Source organism: Typopeltis vanoorti, chromosome 9 (assembly GCF_054136105.1).
Source record: "Typopeltis vanoorti isolate ZY-2024b chromosome 9, IOZ_Tvanoo_1.0, whole genome shotgun sequence".
Classification (NCBI taxonomy): Eukaryota; Metazoa; Arthropoda; class Arachnida; order Uropygi; family Thelyphonidae; genus Typopeltis; species Typopeltis vanoorti.
The window spans coordinates 134,285,012-134,308,688 of NC_143557.1; the positions used below are offsets into that span (position 1 = coordinate 134,285,012).

Genomic DNA, 23,677 nt, shown 5'->3' on the forward strand with positions numbered 1-23,677 from the left:
CTAAACCACAGAAACTTATGTTTATATGTATATAAAATATTTTTAATGCATTATTATTACAAATTATTATGTGTAATTATAATATATTATGTGATAATAAAAGCATTGTTCATTGTTGGTTTACACTTGTGGATCTACATATAATGATGTTTTCTATAAGCCCTGTTTTTTATATATTAGCAAAACATTTGTTCTGTTTCTTGTTTTAATTTTCAGAGAAAATGATGGTTCCCTGGTTCCTTTACCAAAAAAACATGTTGATACTGGAATGGGACTAGAGAGGATAGTATCTGTGATACAGCAGAAGATTTCTAATTATGATACAGACTTATTTGTTCCAATCTTTAATGCTATTCAGGAGGTATTATTGATTTTTTTAAACATACATCACATTAACGTTTAGTGCCTTAAATCATCGATAATCATAATATTCATATATTATGATTATCAATAATGACATAATAATGATAATAATGACAAATAATAGGATATTTGTTTGTGGAATCATATGTCCAGTGATCAGGATGCTCTCTTGTCATAGAGCATTCATTCAAGTTCTTCAGCTCACATTATTTCTTAAATCTTAAAGAAAATATTCCTTCATTTATTTAACTGCTTTAATATCTAAATAGCTCTCGGAAGACCCTGTAACCTCTAGAGAGTGCATCCTCTGGGTGGCAGATAGGGGAGCCCACCAGATATGGCAGGGTGGTTCGAATATGTTGAATAAGGACTCGTGGACCAACAGGGCCACAGGGGGCTATCATCTTGATAGCAAGGGAAGTGGCTTTCCCATGGTCCCCTAGCTGGGTATATTCTCTCTCTTCCCTCTTCTTTGAGGTAGACCCCCCCCCCCTTGCTCTTTAATCTTTCCTATATGGCATTCCTTGCCCAACTCTTGTAACTCACGACCCTAATGCTATTAGAGTAAACGAGGGCTATGGGTCATTCCATTTCTATCTCTACTCTATCTCTATGTCTTCTCTTTAAAAATCTCTCCTACCACTTAAAGCAAGCTTGAAGGCCTCAAGATGGCAGCCTCATCACCAAGCTAGACTGCAGATGGCCAGTAACCCTCTCAGTCAAAATTTTAACCCACTAAAAAGACTCACTTAGATAGTAAACGGACAGACTTTTTTTGGTAACGAACCAGTTTGGAATAAGGATTCGAGAAGAAAATTACCAAAAACAAAAAAAAGCAGAAATACACCTATTGGAATATAGCCACCTGGAATGTGAGAAGTATCCACCACAAAATCATAGAACTGGACCAAGCACTAGAAGAAAGAAATATAAAAATAGCAGTAATTACAGAATCTAAAAAAAAAGCAGAGAGGAACAGATGAAACTGAAAATTATATCTATATATACAGTGGGGTAAAAGCAGAAGAGAGAGCTAAATCTGGATAAATGATCTGTCTACATAAATCTCTTAGAAACAATATGATCCATTACAACTTTTGGAGCGATAGAATAATAGAAATGAGAATTAAAATAGACAGAGGCTATATGACAGTAATTGGAACTTATGCACCTGAAGAAGGAAAAGAGGAGGACTCTGAAAACTTCTACATCCAACTGCAGAACATATTAAATAAGACCAATCCTAAGGATCACATTTTGGTAATAGGAGATCTCAACTCAAGAATTGGCAATAAACCATATAAAACAAACATAGGACCTATTGGAGAACTTAACTGTAAGCAATAATCTTAAAATAATGAACACCTTCTTCAAACATAAAGACATCCACAGATACACCTGGGAAGCAAGAGACACAAGAAGCATTATTGATTACATAATCAGCAATATCAAAATGTCAGAAATGATAATAGATACAAGAGTATACAGAGGATCTGAAATAGAATCAGATCATTTCCTTTTAATTGGAAAAATAAAATGGGAACCAAGATGGAAAACAACAAAAAAGCATAAGGAAAATAGAAATTTTGAATCTTTCAAAGTTAGACTTTTGGATGACAGTGGTATTAAAGACTTGTACCAAAAAAGAATAAACAACTGGAAGACAAGTATAAAACAAAATCAGAACATAGAAGAAGAATGGTCAAACCTAAACTCCATAATGACAAAAGCTGCAAAAGAAAGTTTAGGAACAAAGAAAAAGTGGAAAACAAAAAGAGGCCTTAGGGACTGGGATGATGAAATTAAATGCATTATTGAAGAAAAGAAAAAAGCATATAAAAACTGGCTCAACCTAAAAACAATAGAATTAAAAATCGAATATAGCAGAAAAAAAGCAATAGCAAAAGCAGCATGCAGGAGAATAAACAGAAATAGGGGGAACAATTTTGTAACAAAATTAGAGAGAGACTGTACACTCAAAAGAGCTAATGCATATCCTCAAAGATCTAAGCAATGAAACTAGAGAAAAAGCAGATATTAATACCATTAAAATAGAAACATGGCAAAATTACTACCAAGATCTGTGGTATGATGAAAACGTTCAAAACAGAAAACTATCCTTTGTAAACATCTCTGATAAATTGGAAAACATCACTCTAGAAGAATTAACAGAAGCATTGACCCAAAGCAAAACAGGAAAGGCTCCAGGTGAAGACAATATAAACTTGGAACTTATCAAATATGCAGGACTCGAATTCTCACATAGGTTACTTAACTTTAATAATATGATCTGGAAAGAAGGAAAATGCCCACAAGATTGGACCAAAGCAATAGTTATTCTCATCTACAAAAAAAAAAAGGACAAATCTGATTGTAACAATTATCGTGGAATCAGTTTACTTAGTACCTGTTATAAAGTATATGCAAAAATCTTAGTATATAAACTTAAATGTATAGTAGACCCAAAATTAATAGAAGAACAAAATGGATTCAGAAAAGGCAGGTCTTGCATAGACTCTGCATTTATGTTAAAATGATTAATTGAAAAACACAGAGAAATGAACATAGAAACACACACAGCTTTTATAGATTACACCAAAGCAATTGATAAAATGATCAGAGAAAAACTATGGGAAATCCTAGAAGAATATGAAATACCGAACCAACTCTTTAGAGCCTTATATAATATATATCAAGATAATAAAATATCCATGAAGTACAATAATTCAACATCAAGCTGATAACCAATAAATCGAGGAGTACGTCAGGGTTGCCCTCTCTCACCAATTTTATTTAATTATATATAGATAAAATCATAAAAGAATGGAAGATAACTATTGAAGGAGGATTCAAGATAAACCGTAACACCAGATTAGCTACTCTTCTTTTTTGCTGATGACCAAATAACCTTGGAAATAATGAAGATGAACTACAAAAATCATTATGGAGTCTAAATAATCTGATAAAAAACATACGGTATGGAAATATCAACCGACAAAACAAAAGTTATGGCCTTCAAAGGTGCTAATCCAATAAGAAGCAAAATAGTAATAAACAACAAAATAATAGAGCAAGTAAATACCTTCAAATTTTAGGTTGCATAATGTCATGAAAATGAAGCTGATATAGAACCAAAGATATCAAACTTTTTAAAAGTAACAGGCATTATAAATAAAATTTTTAAACCCAATTATGTACAAAAACACACACAAATAAGAATCTACAATACAGTAGCTAAACCAACCTTACTTTATGGCAGTGAGATATGGACAATAAAAAAAAGCAGATGAAAGAAGAATTGAGTCATCCGAAATGAAATTTCTGCACAGAACTGAAGGAGTCACAATAATGGACAAAATGAAAAGCAGTGAAATCGGAAAAAAAACTTGGAATTACAACCTCCCTAAATGAAACAGTTATTTGCTATAGAGAAAAATGGAAAGAACACATACTAAGAAGGAATAGAAGCAGAATACCTAAACAAATTCTAAATTACCACCCAAAAGGTACTCGATGCAGAGGAAGACCCTTTTAAGGGTCTTCCTCTGCATCGAATGGAATTGAGTCTGGAACAGGCACCTGGCCTATAAGCCTGGAAAGGAAGAAGAAGAATATCTAAATAGAATCTTACCTAATGTCAAAACATAAAAGAATTTTTAACAGTAAACATAGGAACAATTTGTTTTCATCACTACTTTCCTCTGTCCTGTCTATGATATGGACCAAAATTGTATACAGTAAAATGAAATTATGCTAGCAATCTTACAACTGCAGAGTCTCATTCTTTGTTTTTCTTTAATTAAAGAAAATCCTTAAAAACATATTTTTACAGGAATTTGTAGTGCTTTCTCTAATGTTTTTTTAATACTTAGATTGTACACACACACACACACACACACACAGACAGAGAGAGAGAATTCCATTGAAGATAAAATTGGTGTTCCATTATAGTTTAATTGTTGTGTAATGCTTTCTTTTTTTTTTTATGCTGCACAAGTTAGTTCATCATCAAATTCCTGCAATGTACCCTCAAGGGGTGCACAGGATATGATAGTACTACATGAAAAAAATTACATCATTACTAACTTCCTATCTACAATTTTCCTCCAAATCAGTCTGTTATTTGTCAAGACTCCAACATTATCAGATCTTATATTTCTATCGTCTAAGGCACTTTGTACTACATCAATCCACCTATATCTTGGTCCTCCTCTGGGTCGTTTTGCTGCCAACCTGGCAGAGAACACTTGTTTTGCTAATCTTTCTTCGCCCATTCTGTTTAAGTGACCATATCACCTGAGATTAGCTCTGCTAACGCATTCCTGGTTGCTGACAATGTCAAGTTCTTTCCTAATATCCTCGTTTTTAATATGATATTGCCATTTAGCCCATCTGTTCACGCCTATAATCTTTCTCAGGACTCTCATATCTGTGGTCTCTAGTCTTTGGTCAAGTGTTTTACTTCTGACCCAGCTCTCAGATCCATAAGTTAAAACTGATTTGAACACTGTCTTGTATACAGCTAATTTAGTGTTCCAACTAATTTCTCTCTTATTCCATATGAATTTATTCAGTTAACTTCCCACCATACCAACTTTGCTGATTCTGTTGTCTATTTCCATATTTAATTTACCATCTTCACTAAAATTCGTGCCTAAGTTGCTGAAATGTTTTACTTGTTCCACAGGTTCTCCATTCACAACACAATTGACATTTTCAGTGATTCTACCTATTTTCATTGTCTTTGTCTTTTTATTGCTGACATTCATACCATATCTATTACAACAGTTATTCAATTTAGTCAGGAAATCTTGCAGACTTGTAGCGGATTTATTTAGAAGTATAACATCATCTGCATAAAGCAAAGAGCTGACATTAACATCTCCAATTTTGATATCACGTTTAATACCACTTTCCTTCATAATGTGATCCATATAGATAATGAATAACAGAGGGGATAATGTACATCCTTGTCTCACACCAGATTTAACATTAAACCATCTTCCTGTACTTCCTTCAATTCTAACTGCTGACTTACAACTCAAATAAAGACTAAGTATTGCTTCATATAATGCCCCATCAACACCATATAACTATAGCGTATTGAATAGCTTCTCACTTAGCACCTTGTCATATGCCTTTTTCAGATCGACAAAACTTAAATACAGATATTTGTTATATTCCCATGATTTCTCGACTATTTGTCGTAAAGTGAAGATCTGATCCTGACAGCCTCTATTTGGCCTGAATCCAGCTTGTTCTTCACCAAGCTTTTCTTCCACAATTCTTCTCAACCGTTTCTCAAGTATACTTGCATAGATCTTGCCAGGAACACTCAGTAGGGAAATACCTCTTTAATTCTCACATTCAGTTTTATTTCTCTTTTTATATATGGGTACTATGAGAGCTCTACTCCAATCATCGGGAATTCGTCCCTCTGTCCAGGCTTTCTGAACTACGCAGTGCAGCCACTGTAAGACTCTTATACCACCATACTTCAGCATTTCTGGTTGAATATCATCTATTCCTGCTGCCTTTCCACATTTCAAGCCTTTGATGGCTTTTACTACTTCAACCATGGATATGTATTCCTGACTGCATGTCTGGTCAGTGTTTTTTATCACTGTGCTGTCATCACTGCTTGTTTCATTTAGCAGTTTTTTAAAGTAATTACTTCATACTTCAAGGATATCTTTTTCTTCTTGTTTAAGTCAACGGATATTACATCCCATATCATTTCTTAGCCGAATAAGATACTCAAAGAGTTTCATGCCGAATATAGTAGAAACTATATAAAGTTTGGCGATTCCAAGCGTATGCAAATACTTGGATACTGCAGCAACTGACATTTAAGGTAGTGCAAGCTGAGGCAACTCATGTCAGAGGTGGAGCAAGCTCGAATCACTATTCTTGATATTTACCCATAATGTGAACTTAGCTCCTAGGAGCTGTATAACTGTTCTACATTATGAGAGAAGGTCACTACCCAGACTGGTTTCAACCTTTATTGAGGTCTCATCAGTGATTAGGTAGACGTAGTTAATATCAAGTTTGTAGCGAACAGAACTTACAACCCTTCTATGAGTATTGCTGAGAGGTGTCCTAATTTGACAAGTCATATGTCGCCAAATTGAAGCCTTTGGCTCTTCATATATCTAATCTTTTTCTTCTGTTTTCATGTCACCTTTATCATCTCTAACTCCTTTTACAGCACTCTTTCCTCCATTCCTAAGCTTCTTCAACAACCTCCAGAATATTTTGCCACCTTCTTGATATTTATTTTCTATATTCTTGCAAAAGTCCTCCCATGACTTTTGTTTAGCTAGTTTTATACAGTGTTTAGCATTCTTGCATTTGTCTCTGTATTCTCTAAGAGCACAAGCTGACTTATTTGACAGGAACTTTTGATATGCTTTCTTCTTTTCCTTCACTGCCTCTTTAACTACTTGTGTCCACCAGGGAGTTCTGATTTTTTTATCCTTGCAGACAACCTTACCACATGCCTCTCTGGCAGAATCAATCAATGTTTTCTTCAGAGTTTGCCACTGAATCTAAAAGGTTTGATTCCAGTTCTCAAACTCTTTCATTTTTTCTTCAATAATCTGTGTATTTTAGTCTACAGCTCACATCTGAGAGCTGCTCAACTTTTATTCGCTTAAAACTTTCTTACATGTTATTCTTTTCAATATAAAATTCAATTTTATCCTGCTCAAGACTAAATAGTGATCACGTCCAATTTCAAATCCTCTGTACACTGGTGTCCTGCACCAGTGAGAAAACATCATTGTCAACGATAACATAGTCAATGAGACTTTTCTTATTCCTTGCCTCTTCTCTCCATGTGAATTTGTGCACATTTTTATGTTGGAACATGGTGTTAGTAATAACCAGTCCATGTCCAGAGCAGAAATCCAACAGATATTTGCCATATTATTAGCTTTGCTCTTTTCTCCAAATTTTCCCAAAATATTTTTGTATGTCTGACAATCATTTCCTACTCTGCTATTTAGATCCCCAACAAGGACCAACTTTTCCTTTTTCATTGTGTCAGTAGCTTTTTCTAAAGCCTCTAAAAATTCCTCCACTTCTATCTTAGTAGAACCTTCTGTGGGACCATAGGCACAAATAAGTCTCATTGTTCAGTTCCCCATTCTCATATTTGCCCACATTACTCTACTTGAGACTGACTGCCATTCAAGAAGATTAGCCTCGTATTTAAGTTGAATACTATGGCTACTCCTTCTTTTCCTTAATTGTCATTGCCTGAATGTAACATTTTGTATTTATTACAATAAATACACATGTTAGTTTTGATTTTGAAATAACTCACTTTATCATTTAATGCTATTTCTTAAACAGGCATTGTTAAATCTGGTTTAACATATTGGTAAATACCTATTTAAAAAGAAAATTATTTCCTTATTATTTAGCACAATAGCATGTCATGTTCAGGAGGAACATTAAAAACTTGATTTGGAATAAATTTTTTAATTTCATGTAATTTTCAAAAGCAAGGATAATTAACATCGATTAGTATTATATGGCCAAGTAGAAAATCAATGCCTTTGAAACTTAAAGATTGAAAAGTGACCAAGAATTTATTAGAATATGCAGCAGTCATTGACATAAGAGTTACTTTGGTGGTGTTACATTACTTAAGACAATGAATTCGTAGTGCTTTTGAATTAATTTTGCTGGCCCGAAAGTTTTAGAAACTGTTGTTTCTTCTCAAGAGACCGGACAGAAGCGATATTAGGACAAAACCTTCTTGATACTGTGGAATCTCATATTTGAAAGTTGTATTTTCCACAAATAAACTCTTGGTTCGTATATAAAAACAATAGCACGTGTGTGTGTATTTCATTTTCTTCACTCACACCACTCAGCTTTGCATTCACAATCTGTCGTACCCTGCTTACCTGCTCTTCCATGTCACCTCAAGTTTCTTCAGCTCTTCCATTCAGTTCAGTCATCACATACTCTCTCTCTCTCTCTCTTCTAGCAACAGTTTCTCCAGCTGATTTACATCAAATCCATTTAAATGTAGCCCATCTATTTTATACAGCTCCATTCATCACACACATTCACAAAAAAATCATTTCCTTTCTCTTCACACATTTCAGCTTGCATCCCATTCTTAATACATGCTCATCATCTCATCTCATCACTATCATACTTAAGTGACACACTGACTGTCTTTCTTACCACACTTGTTATCTTTTAACCTCCTGATGTAAAGTTTGTGCTGAGATATCCAGTGGAGTATTATATTAGTGGGATTATGCTAGAACAAACTGACCAGGATAGGTATCTTGGAGTTTTGGTGGACCAGAAGTTGAAGTTCAGGTTGTGAATACTACTTGGAGAATAATTATGATGCTAAAATGAATATTGACATGCAAGGATAAGGAAATATTTTTTTCTCTTTACAATGCTTTGGTGGAATCTCTTGTGAGGACAGATTGAGAATGTGTAGACTGCAGACAGTAGAAAGAGGGCTGATATGATATGGATCTGCAAATTTCTGGAAGAGGTCATATAGGATACCAGTAGGTGGAATTTTTCATTTTACGGAGGGTGGGGAGAGGATCAGTGAATTGAAAGCAGAAAGTAAAAAAGGATTAAATATAAACAATGACAAAACAAATAATGTATAATAAATATATATCACCACAAATTACATATTTGGTTTAATTCTTTATCCAAGTGTAAGCAAACAAAGTTTGCGCCTGAAATATTTTCAGGACTGGGGCAACTCATGGTAAAGGTGGTATAAGTTCTGATCACTTGCCTTAGTATCCCATAATGCAAAGCACATATCCTTATGGGTATGTATAATGCTATGCATTATGGAAAGGATTACTACCCAGACCGGTTTCGACCTTTATTGAGGCCTCGTCAGTGGGAGCTATAATATACTAGATAAACCTTGTCAAAACTATTTTGAACCATGCGATTGTCGACAGAAGAAATTCTCCTACATCTACTAGCTGAATATCTAATTTGTCTTTTGAAAGATAATATAAAAAAATCAGATTCCTTCATATAGAATTCTAAGCATTTCACCGAAAAATTAAAAGGCATCTTAAAAACAGACATCCTTGCAAGCCTAGACGTGGTTTTGTTATTTACCAGCGTACCTGTTGAAGAAGTTATCAAGATCATAGAAAATCTCTATACACATGACAGTTCAACTTTTTCGCCATTGCCTCAAATTGAATTATTTCAAAGTGAATGACACAATTTATGAACAGCTTGATGGACTTAGCCATGGGCAGTACCTTATCACTCCTTGCACTGATCTGTTCATGGAAAAACTAGAAGCTGACATCCTTTCCAAAGTAAATCCAAAGCCTTTGATTTAGTGGAGATACGTAGGTGATGTTTTCATAATTTCGAAAGGCACAGAAACTACCTTATTTGATTTCCTTACAAAAATAAATTCCTTCCACCAAAAAATAAAGCTCATTAGAGCTTGAAAAGAATAACCAATTGCCTTTTCTAATACACTAATAAAGAAACAAGAGAATGGACAAATCCAGCTCACAATCTATTGAAAACCAACAGACACTGGATGTTACCTGCACTTCAAATTGTTTCACCATATTGTGCAAAAACTCACCATAATACATATGCTTAAAAATAGAGGGACCAATATTATCTCAGAAGATAAAGATCTCCTTGATGAACTCACTCACTCACATAGCTCAAACCCTAGTAAACAACAGTTACCCAAGAAATATAATCAAAAAGATTCTTCATAGAAACCTTCCACAGCAGCAACCTCCTGTTGTGCAATATACAACGTCCATCATCATCCCTTATGCAGGCTCAGTTTCAACAAAAATAGCCAAACTCCTGAAGTCTTTCAACTTCAGAGTTGCTCTCAAAACTGTATGCCACATTTTAAGATCTCCTAAGGACATTAATGCCTTCTTCAAATACGCAGGTGTATACAACATCCCATGTTCCTGTGGATTAAATTACATAGGCCAAACATCAAGAAGTCTGGAAATTCGAAAAAAAGAACATATAGGGGACGTGAACAACAACAGAACAGAAACTTCAGGGCCCATTACTTCTCGATCTGTAACCATACCATTGATTGGGATAACAGCTCCATGGCTTATGTAGAAGAAGATTTTCGATGTAGAAACTTCAAAGAAGCCACAGTTGTACTCCATTCGGGAGAAAATCTAAACAGAAATCAAGGAATGATACAGTAAAAGCCTAATAAATTCACTCAGCTTACCAGAATTTCATTTCACTCAATAAATAAACAATGACTGAGACTCCATGCTTATGATGTTACACGTCAGTTTTAATTTATTTGACTGTGTTACTCCATTCTTCTTTTTTGCTAACAAACATTAGTGTGTACCGTTATACTTGTCTTGAAGAAGCCAGACAGAACAGCTGGTGAAACTTGTTGGCAATTTGTGTATGTCATTTATTAATATCTGGTCAATGAATAAAACCAAGAAAAAAACTCATGTTTTAATTTGGGATTTTGTTATTTATCTTAAGATCACAAAGGCTGTTGGCTGCTTATATATATTCTGCCTCATAGATTGCTCTGTTAGAATGTTCCTGTTTTATCTCTTGCATTCAGATTTGTTACCACAGTTACTTAATTGAAGTTTCTTCTGTTCTAACAAATGCTGTTATTCTCTGAGGATGCTGATTTCACTTACAGTGAAATATCAGCAGCTCAATAAATGACCTACTTCATTTTGTTTTTATATAGTATTTTGAGGAAATAGTTCCAATATGAATAATAGTATTATTACTATTTCATTATTGGTTTCCTGTAGACAGTTTCATGAAGAAAGAAAATGGAAATTACTCTTCATTACTGGTTTTCTTCCAAATTGATCTATTATTTCTGGTATCTTGGATTTGACTTTTCTAAGTTCCTAACTGTATCAGTCCACCTATATTGTGGTCTTCCTCTGGATCTTGACCTTTTCCCTGCTATTTTTGTTCTATCTGCATTTTCCAAATTTGTCATCTTCCATTCTCTGATTACAAATTCTTGAATGTTAACACCTTATGTTTTGTTTTCTTTCTAATTGTTTATTTTTAATATGAGTTTGCCATCAATACAATACACTCGATCCCTTAATTTTTCCTAGAAAACTTTTATCTGTTCACTTCTAATCCATTGCTCATATTCCTAGGAGAAATCAGTCAGAACACCAAACTAGCAGTATACAGTCAGTCAGTGCACCAAAATTAGCATCAAAACATAAAATTCATTAATGATGAAAATTTTAAATATTTAGGCTACTGGAGCACGACCATATGCTGGAAGACTAGGAAATGAAGACTCAGATGGCATTGATATGGCTTATAGGGTTTTGGCTGACCATATACGCACTCTCACAATAGCTCTTTCTGATGGTGGACGTCCTGATAATACTGGAAGAGGGTTAGTGGAAGTTTTAATTTTTTTTTCTACTCCATTTTTATTCACTATAACTGATATTTATGCATCTAGAAGAAGACACTTCTGGAGAAATAAAGTATGTTTTTCATATATGGATATTTCTTTTTTGACTTTTTTTATAATAGGAATAGAAAATGCTTTCTTTCTTTTTCCTCCTCCCCCCTTTTTTTTTTATAAATAGCATATTTGAATTTGCACAAATTATTTTAGATGAGAAAGTTGTATGATTGAATTATGTTAGAATTGTGAAACATTTCAATAAAATTACATCATATATAAGCTCAAAATACTCATGCTATATGATATGATGTAATTTCACTGAAATCAAATTCTAAAACCTGTGATTGGCTCATTAATTTTTTATGAGATGTGAGGCTCTTTGACATGAAGATTATAAGAATAATTTGATATGAATCTTTCAGGATGGTTTTGATGTTTCATATTCTGGACTGAATGGAAGTGCAACTTTAATGTGCAGAGAAATGACACATTACAGTGAGAAAGAAACATAGGAGTTACATGAGATAATATTGAGAAAATTTAGATTTTGGCTATAACAAGAACACTGATCATTAGACACATGGATATTGTTATTCAGTTTACAAAGCATTATTATTATGAATATTATCACACCCTCCATGGAGTCAGCAGACTCATCATGGGAAGAGTATTCAACTGACAACACATTTATCATATTGAACTTTGAAATTCTTAACACACCCTGCATTCGCATGTTCTGGTCTCTAGTCTCTATGGTTTGTGGATTATCTAATCCTTATCTTATCTGAAGTACAAATACTAATGTGATATAGATTTATAACCTTTCATGGGTGGGAATTGCATAAAAAGAAAAATACAAAGATTTGATTAATATAAAAAAGTTAGCTGGAGCATGCAAATGATTTTTATTACCTATGTGACAACTTCTACCACATCTCTACTTGGAATGGGTAAATGGTTTGGTTTCTAGAGCAGTTTTTGTGCATTATTTTATTCTTAGCCCACCTGCAGTACTAAAATGTGTATGATATGTTCACAAGTTTTCCTGGATGATGATATTCACATAAATGGAAATTTATATATATATATATATATCATCAGCAGTGAGCAAACTAAGGTATTACAAACTGAAAGATGAAACATAGATGTTAAAGGTATAATATTCCACTAAAACAACTAAACAAGTGCAGACTAATTTAGCTTGGATAGCAGAAATTGACTTCTTGAGAATGGGTAACAGACTTCTTATTATGTAAGGCAAAGCTGATTAGCTGTGTGCAGAACCAAGATCTTATACTAACAGACTGCAGGTGGTGATATTATTTATCAGTTCCCTCTGTGGTTCTTTCCCTTCCATTTTTTCTTATATAAAAAAATATTTCAAATTCCAAGTTTTCTATGATGAATGTTCTCATTTTGTATTAGGTCGATTGGCTTGCATTTCTTGAACAACTTGAATTTCCCAAAGAACCCAATTTCTGCTTTAGAAATTATGTCAGTTCATCTCTGTATTAGGCTAACTTAACTTCAGTTGAAATGTTTTATAAATGCTACTTACCTCCTAGCAGGTAATATGAAATGGAATGAAGTTGGCGAAAAATTCTGGCAGAATTTTCATTCATCTTATGTCCATCGTTATACTGTATCAAGATTACTGGAATGAAATAACAAACAAAATGTATGACATTTAAAATCATTATACTACAATGTGATGCAAAAGAAGTGTTTGGTCTGAAGTATTATTAGGGTTTGGGGGCTCACATTGGTGAGTACAGGCATGGCGCACCCGAGCTAGACCTGATCTTACTTTCTATGATATGCACTTGGTATATTATATCTGTAGACAGTTCTTCTACTCTCTCTTACCTCTTATCCCCCCCCCCCCCCCAGTGCTGTTAAAGCAATTTGTGATGAGATGATGAGAGGGTGACTCTTTTCTCTCAAATTGTAGTTTCCACTATCTACTTCTGTAGCATCTGTTTGGTTAGGGATGGCATCAGATGTCCAGTGGAGTGGCTGGAAAGAAACCTAGTAGAAAGGTATAAAAACTCAATTTCCAAGCCAACTGGTCATTGTGGGAATTTAGACTAAAAACCTTCCCAAATAACAGTAAGAAAGAAAAACAGTACAAACCAAGGCCAAAATGGCATAATTTCTTTCACCCAAAAAGGAGTCCTTCCCATTCCAGTGATGTTGTAAACTTAAATCCTCAAGGAAGGTTGAAAACGGAAGTAAAAAATGGGATACATACATACACATAAGAAAGCAAAGAGCAAACAAGAAACTTAAAGATAAGTATGTATAATGTAAGAACACTTTTGAAGTTAGACAGAGAAGAAAAACTAGATAATGCTCTCTCCAAATTAGATTGGGATATAATAGGACTTTCTGAATTAAGAAGGAACGAAAACCAAGTTACTGAGAAAGACAGATATATATACTTCATATAGTCAGAGAAGAAGGGAGGAGTGGGACTAATAAAGAAAAGAAAAGAAATGGAAGACAAGATAATAGATTTTACACCAATAAAAGCAAGAATTATATCTATGACTATAAATATTAATAAACGGTTAAACCTAAAAATAATACAATTTAAGCACCCACCTCTTGATATTCAGATTAGGAATTATAGAAATTCTCTGAAGAATTAGATTGTTTAAGATTAAATCAGAATAAATGAGTCCATTTATAACAGTGGGAGATTTTAACTGTAAAATTGGAATGAAGGACAGTGACAAAATAAGTATAGGAGAGTTTGGTATTGGAGATAATAAAATTTGCAGAAATTTAGGGTCTGTCTATAATGAATACATTCTATAAAGAGAGAAAGGCATGAAATTGGACATGGCAATCACCTGATGATATTAGGAAAAATGAAAAAGACATTATTTTGAGTAATAGAAAAGAATTAACAGAGGAATTATCAGTAATAAATAAGATAGATTTTGATAGTGACCATAGAATGGTGGTCAGAGCTAAAATCAAATTAAACAGTAGAAAAAATAGGAGATTAAAAAAAAAAAATGGTGTCAATATATGTAGATAATGAAATGATTAGAACACAGTACAAAAAAATTTGAAAAGATTTTGACAGAAAAACTTATTTCAAACGAAGCACACCTAAACTCTGCACAAAGAGTGGAAAACATATCATCAATAGAGAAATCTAATGTGGAAATGATAAAATCATGGCAAAAAAGTAAAGGAAGAACTAGTAGATTAAGTCATAATACTAAAGACCTTGAGAGAGATAGAGAAGGAAAAGACATAAAGCTACTAGGGAAGAAATAGAATTGAATCTTCAGTGCTCAGTGAAGTTTGTAAAAATATAACACAACTCATAAACAGGGGAAATGGCAGATCAGTATTAATTTGAAGCTCATATTTTTATATATATATATTATCTGTTGGGGCAGATAATGAGAGCATAAATGATAGGTAAAATTCTGGAAGAGTTTAGCATATGATTCCTTACATATATTAAATAAAAACATACTTTTGGGAATACCCATTTACAAGTGGGGGGGGGGAGGTGTATCACCTTATTATTAAAATTTTCTGGATTAGAAATAGATGTAGAAAGTGTTTTCACTTGGCCAGAAATTAAATTAAACTTGTCAAGAAATTATATTCTTGTGTAATCAAACAAGATTGCACATGAAGTAGCTCCTCAAGTAGGCTTTCTCCACCTGTACATATAACTGTTGATGATACATCAGTTGCCTCAGGTTGATCAAGAATATAATTTCTTGGCAGTATAATAAATTCCATGGCAGGATGATGCACCAACAGTCTTAAGAAAACACATCAATACACTCAAGAACTTATGATTTAAGTCAAACTAGAGAATAAAATTATTATAAAGCCAGATACCATTATCATTCTGTCAATCCAAATCACAAAATTCCAAATTCCCAATAATTCTGTAATGTTTTAACACAAAGAATTCTTGGAATTGTATATATGCTAGCAGGAAACTATTAAAAAAAATTTATCAACTTCGCCAGAAAAAAAAAAAATTGCCGTTTGGCCTTTCATCTTAGTTATAATATGTTATAATATAATTTAGTGACACACCTTTCTGGCATTCGTATAGCGAAGGTATGTAAGTTCTTTTCACTTAAACTTTGATATCATCTAGGTCTGGCTACTCACTGATGAGACCTCAAAAAAGGTTGAAACCGGTCTGGGTAGTGACCTCTCCTCATAATGTAAAGCAGTATTACATTATGAGAAAATATCAAGAATAGTGAGGGAGCTTGCTCCACTTTTGCATCGAGTCGCCTTGGTGTGGTACTACCAAGTGGTCACTTACACTTGGATTCGTCGACATGAAACGCTTAGATCGTAGTTTTCGATCTTACAGTTTTGCATACTGGCTGAAAAACAATAAGGGATTTTATCCCCTTAATTTATCAACTTTGCCAGAAAAAAAAAAAAATTGCCATTTGGCTTTTCATATTAAAAAAAATGTTTCTTATACTTAAAATATTAGCAGAAACTGCAGTTATGATAAACAAATTGATTCCTGAAAACAAATTACAGATGTAGACTTAGACACTCCTAATGATCCTATTATGCTCGATGAAATCCTGTTGATAATAAAATCAGTAAATTGCAGAGAACTGACTGGGGTTTCTGACCTAATGTCCAGTCCTCACCTTTGCATAGTGCACTATGTTAGTAGGTATCTACTATGGAATTGAATGAACAAAGATAGGTTGCCAACTTGAAACGACCAAATTATACTCTCTATTGGCTTAAACCACAAATGCATATGATGGTACATGATGAGATTTCATGTTGTTGGCTGCAGTGTTGTACATTAAACAAGACCCCTCCCCACTGTTTTCGCCAGGGAACCAGGGTGAAAAGTGAGCTAATGGAACAAGTTCCAACTCAGCATCTAAAAGAAGAAGAATAAACCCAACATCAGAAGAACCGAGGATAGGAATCATCAACATAAAGGGTATTAATGGAAAGGAAATTGAACTTGAAGAATTGGAAAAGTACCATGTGGACATAATTGGTATCACTGAGATAAAGAAGACAAAAACTGATAAGATCTTACTAATAATAAGTGTAGGATGTTATTTTCAAGCAATAGTGATCAAGGAAAGAAGGAGTAGCAATAGTATTCAACACCAAATATAAAGGTAAACTTCTTGATTGGAAGGCAGTTTCAAGAAGTTTCAAAATGGGGAAATATATAGTCCCACAGAAGGTTCTTCTAAGAAAAAAGTGGAGAAATTTTTTTTGATTCATTAGAACAGATAGCTGACATAAAGAAAATGTTAAAAGTGGTCCTTGTTGGAGATGAAAAGCAGAGTCGGAAATGAATCCCACCAGGCATATAGGAACATTTTAAGAAAATTTGGAGATAAGGGCAAAGCTAATAATAATGGCACTAACACCATGTTCAGCATAAAGATGTGCAAAAGTTCACATGGAAAAAAAGACAAGAAATAAGAAAAGCCTCGTTGACTATATCATTATTGATAGTGATATCATCGTGCTGCTTCAGGATACAAGATACTCTGTACAGAGGAAGTACCAAGCAGGATAAAAATTGATATCACATTGAAAAGAACATTACGTAAGAAAGTTTTAAAAAAAATTAAAGTTGAGCAGCTTTTATAATGTTTGTGTAAATTTGACTACACAAACATTATTGGAAAAGTTTTAAAGCAGTCATGGAAAAGAAGAAAGCAGACCAAAAGTTCCTAGCAGATACATTGGTAGATGTCCTAAAATGCAGAGAAAAATGTAAGAGAACTAAGTTATGTGTAAAAGTAGATAAGCAAAAGTCATGGGAAGACTTTGCTAAGAATATGGAAAATAAATATCAGGAAGGGGACAAGATATTCTGGAGGTTATTGAAGAAGCTTAGAAATGGAGGAAAGAGCACTGTAAAAGGAATAAAAGATTATAAAGGTGCCATGAATACTGAAGATAAGAATATCCTAGATATTTAGAGTAATTACTTTGAAAGACTTAAATGAACCAAGCAGTCACAGAACTGTACTAGAAAATTTTCAGGAGGAGTACATATCAATACCTGAAGTAGAAGAAGCTACAAGAAGAAGTAGAAGAAGCTGTCAAAAACTTGAAATGTGGAAAGGCAGCTGGAGTAGATGATATTCGACCACTGCCTTTCCACATTTCAAGTTTTTGACAGCTTGAAGCTTTTTGACAGTATGGAGGTATAAAAGTTTTGCAGACTGCACTGCATAATTCGGAGAGCCTGGTCAGAAGGTCGAATTCCCAATGATTGAAGTAGAGCTCTCATAGTTCCCATTTATAAAAATGGAATAAAGCTGAATGTGAGAATTGCAGAGCAATTTCTCTACTAAGTGTTCCAAGTAAGATTTATGCAAGCATACTTGAAAAGAAGTTGAGAAAGATTGGAGAAGAACAAGCTGGGTTCAGACCAAATAGAGATTGTTAAGATCAGATTTTCACTTTAAGATAAATAGTTGTCAGAATATGGCAAGTATCTGTAGTTTTTTATAGATCTGGAAAAGACATATGACAAGGTGCCCAGGGAAAGCTTTTTAAAACACTACAATTATATGGGGTGAATGGAATATTAGCACAGAGCAATACATTGTCTATATTTAAGTTGTTAGTCAGCAGTTAGAATTGAAGGAAATACAGGAAGATGGTTTGATGTAAAATCAGGGGTAAGACAAGGATGCACATTATCCCCACTCTTCATCATCTATATGGATTACATTCTGAAAGAAAGTGGCCTGATATTAGAATTGGAGATGTCAAATCTAGTGCAAATCTCCAGGATTTTCTAACTAAATTGAATAACATCTAATAAATTTGGCATGAAAATCAGCAATAAAAGACCAAAACTATGAATATAGGCAGGAATATAGAAAACTTCAGCTGCATTCTGAATGGAAATCCTATAGAACAAGTAAAATATTTCAGCTATTTATGCACAGCTTTTAGTGATTATGACAAGTTAAATCTGGAAATGGACAACAGAATAAGCAAAGGTGGTATGGTGGGTAGCCAGCTGAATAAACTTACATGGAATAAGAGAGAAATTAGCCAAAACACTGAACTATCAGTATATAAGACAGTATTCAAACTAGTTTAAAGTTGATTTGAGAGTTGGATCAGAGATAAAGCACTTGATCAGAGACTAGAGACCACAGATATGAGGGATCTGAGAAAAATTAGGGAGTGAATAAAAGGCATCAATGGCAGAATCATATTAAAAATTAAGATATTAGAAAGGAACTTGACATTATTAGCATTCAAGTATGTGTCAGCAGAGCTAATCTAAGGTGGTATGGCCACTTAAATAGAATGGGTGAAAAAAAGGTTAGTAAAACGGGTGTTTTTTGTGGTAGGAAAGAAACCTAGAGGAAGACCAAGCTCTAGGTGGATTTTTTCAGTCAGAAGTGCCTTTGAAGAATGAAATTTTCGATATGACAGTATTGTAATGCTCATAAGTAATATATTTATTTGGAGGAAAATTGTCGATAGATTAATAATAATGTAAACTTAATGATGTAATGCTGTCGTAATCTGAACACCACCTTGGGGGTACATATCAGGAAATTGATGATGATGAGAATGGGATATAATGAGTTTCATATTCTTATGAATGTTGTTTCTTGAATTTCCCAAATTCTTAGCTATCTGAAATTTTTAGTTGAAAAACTAAAAAGTATCAATATATCCAATATAGATATATACTTGCAATTCTAGACGTGGTGTCTTTATTCATGAACATACCGGTCAAAGAAGTAATTAAAATCATAGAAGATCTCTTTCCAAATGACATTACACAGCTTTTCTGCCATTGCCTAAAATCAAACTATTTTAAAGTAAACAACTTACTGTATCATCAACTGGAAGGCTTAGCCATGGGCAGTCCCCTGTCACCACCGTGCACTGATCTGTTCATGGAAAAATTAGAAAATGACATCCTATTAAAAATAACTCTGAAACCATCAGTCTGGTGGAGATATGTAGACAATGTGTTCATCGTTTGGAAAGACACGGAAAATGCCTTACACGAGTTCCTTCAAAAAATAAATTCTTTCCACCAAAAAATTAAGTTCACATTAGAGTTAGAAAACAACCATCAATTATCTTTTTTGGACTTATTAGTAAAAAAACAGGATATGGACAAATCAAGCTCACAATCTACCGCAAACCTACAGACACTGGACGTTATCTTTATTTTAAATCTACTCATCATTATGCACAAAAACTTAGCATCATACATATGCTCAAAAACAGAGCAATAAATATCATCATGGAAGAAAAAGATCTACTTGATGAGCTCTCACTCATATCAAAAACTCTATCCAAAAATGGTTATCCACAAAATATAATTCAAAAGATTCTCTATAGAAACAGCTCACAGCGACAACCTCAAGTGACACAGTACACATCATCATACCTTATGCAGGCTCAGTCTCCACCAAAATAGCAAAAATCATGAAGTCTTTCAACATCAGGGTTGCCTTTAAACCTATTTTAACTACACAGCACATGTTAAGATCTCCTAAGGACAGCATCACTTTCTTCAAATACGCAGGAGTATACAACATTCCATGTTCCTGTGGACTGAATTATGTAGGCCAAACATCACGAAGCCTAGAAATCGAAAAAAAGAACATATTGGAGATGTCAACAACAACAGAACAGACACCTCAGGATTAGCCCATCATTTCTTGATTTCGAACCATTCCATTGATTGGGACAACAGCTCCATGCTGTAAATTGAAGAAGATTTCAAATGTAGAAACTTTAAAGAAGCTGCAGTGGTACTCCGTACAGGAGACAATCTCAATAGAAATCAAGCCATGATATTAAAAGACATTTGGAAAAGCTTAATAAATTCACTATGTTTAGCAGAACTGAATTACTCGAAAAACTATAAAATGCGATCTACTAACAATGATTAATTCTCCACGCTTTATGCTCTTAATGTCGCACATCCTTTTCAATTTTTTAAACAGATTTTAAGGTCGTTACTGCATTCTTCTGTTGTAGCATTTAATGTTAGTGTAATCATTCTCATCCTGAAGAAGCCAGCTAGACTTAAGCTGGCGAAACTGGTTGACATTTGTATACATATATTTGTTATGAATCATGGTCCAATAAAATCTAAAGAAAATGTCTCATATTTAGTATAAAAAAAGGACCAAATATTAACAATCAAAATGAATATTACCAATGCTCAAATCATAAAAAAAAAGCTTCTAATAAATTTGTAAACACATCAACTAGCCTCGCAAATATAACTTGAAAGGTACTAGAAAAACTTATAATTAACTGAATAATGCATTTTATCTTTTCAAGAGACCTATTAAGTTGCAATTATTATGTATTTAGTCTCTAGTCAAGTACTGGTGTGGAAGTTAAAATATTCACTCAAAAGACAACAGTTTCAACCAAAACATACTAGTGATCTTTCTGAACATTCAAGGGACTTTTGATTCTGCATGGTGGCCAGCCATAATCAATTAAGGAATTCTGAATGTTCAAAAGTTTATTCAGTCTTAGAAAAAATTATTTTAAATTAAAGCAATATGACATTTAAAACCACAGCTGTAATAAAGCATGACAAACAAGACTATGTGGAAGGTTTTTATTATGAGCAGGATTCTGAAACATCCAGTACAACTTATTTTAACTTTCTTATGTTATTGAAACAAAAGTTAGCTTTTGCCAGTAATGCAATGGTTATAATTATAATCAAGGATAAAATGATTTACAATAGAAGCAACAACTAATGTAGAACTTTTGAAATTAAAAGACAAGAGTGGGTTCTTTAGAGGAAAGTTACATTCAACATCACCAAGTCTAAAGTGCTCCATATTTTACATATGTTTGTGATCAAAACAGCTGCTAATGGTTTTCAAAGTGGAAAAATTTCAGAGGTAGCCAGTGAGATAAAACACCTAGAAGTAATAATAGACAGGAAATTTAACTTCAGCAAGCACTTGTTATGTGTTGCTGACAGAGCTTACAAGTAGTAACCATTCTAGTGAAATCTGCAAGGATAAACTGGGGATTTGCCCAGTAAGCACTGAAGATGACACACACACACACACACACGCACACACACACACGCGCTCTTAGATGGCACTACTGTAACCACACCTAAGGATATTTTTTGGCATCACTCTTCTCTTCTAGTTGTAGCATAGACAGTCAAGAAATGATCTCCTACCATATAACAGGAACAGCTGAATACCTCCTGACCCTATGGGCTTTTGCTAGAGAGAGAGATATCAGAAAAACCTTAAATTACCTTAGATACTAAAAAAAAAGTCTTCTGTTCCTGGAATCTTCCCCCAAGAAATAAAGAAATAATTACTTGGTAAGATAGTTAAACTTCCTAATATTTGGGGAACATTAATTCTTTGACGTTATTCCCAACTGCCAAGGTTAGCAGTACTAGCACCTATAGAGGTTATTGTAAGGACTTTAGGCTTCTAATTTACACCCTTCCATTTATTATTTGTGTTTTTGTGTATGCTGTTATAAGTCTTATATTGTCTCCCAGATGATATCTCTAACAGGGACAAAATATTGGAACTACTAAACCTGTGTTTAATTATTTCTTTGTGTTGTTTTCATTCCATTACACCTAATTATGAGCTTAAACATCTGAGTATGATGACATAGGTATAAAACAGGTGTTTGTTCTAGAACACAAATTGAGTACAACTGGGAAGAAACTGTATTAAGGCTTAGGTTTCCAGATGTAGTAAAGGTATGCTATCATCATCATCAAATTCCTGGTCCTCAAGGGGTGTATAGAATATGATAGTACTACATGAAAAATTACATCATTACTAATTTCCTATCTACAATTTTCCTCCAAATCAGTCTGTTACCTGTCAAGACTCCAACATTATCAGATCTTCATAAGAAAGATTCTGGTAATGGCCAGGAACAACAGAGGAACTAACTGCTTTCAAAGATTACTTGAATAATATACACAACAACATAAAATTTACTTTGGAACAAGAAGAACATAAAAAATTCCCCTTCTTGATATCCTAATAAAAGTCAATGAAAAAGATAAATTATCCTTCTCCATCTATAGAAAACCCATCAACACAGAAAGATTTCTTAATACAGCCTCACACCACCACCTCTCACAAAAAATAGGTTTAATAAAAACCTTGAGGGACAGAGCTTATAATATTTCCAGCAGAAAAACAGAGAAATGAAGAATTACAATATTTAATACAGATCCTCAAAAAAAAAAAAAAAGGTTATGAACCTAAGACAAAAAAAAATCCTCAAAACATCTCCTACAAGCATCTCACAAAAGCAAGATTTGAAAAATGCAATCATGCTTCCATTATCAATAATGTTACAGACAAAATGGCCAAATTACTAAACAAACATAACATCAAGTTGCTTTTCTACTGCTGGAAAAAAGTTCAAGATTTCTGTATCCCCTGAAACCTCCACATCATCCCTTAAAAAAAACCAGCTGTTTATAAAATTCATTGTTCCTGTGGCATCTGCTATGTAGGCCAGGCGGGAAGATCAGGGGAAATTCGTATGAACAAACACCAAAAAGACGTTCAAAAAAGAAGAGAACACAAATCAGGCCTAGCATACCATACAACTTCCACCAGCCATAATGTACTCTAGCAAAAAAACAAACATGTCTTACATTGAAAAAAACTGTTACATAAAGAAATTTAAAGAAGCTGCAAACATGCTTAGAATTCCAATGCAATGTTACAAAAACCAGGTCCTAATTCTACACCAAGTTTGGTCAGCATTGATAAAAAATATACCCAAGTCAGACCTCGGACAATGTGAACGTGAACAACAGAATGTAACAGCATCCAGCATTGTTCA

At 33.7% G+C, this 23,677-nt stretch overlaps 1 protein-coding gene across 1 annotated transcript in view; it reads left to right on the plus strand.

Moving 5' to 3' along the window:
* AlaRS (alanine--tRNA ligase, cytoplasmic) overlaps positions 1 to 23,677 on the plus strand; it is a 329,791-nt gene that overhangs the window by 84,883 nt on the left and 221,231 nt on the right. The window contains exons 5-6 of the mRNA XM_090398495.1: positions 217 to 361; positions 11,649 to 11,794. Coding sequence (XP_090254621.1) covers positions 217 to 361; positions 11,649 to 11,794 — 291 coding nt within the window. The remainder of the gene's footprint in view (positions 1 to 216; positions 362 to 11,648; positions 11,795 to 23,677) is intronic.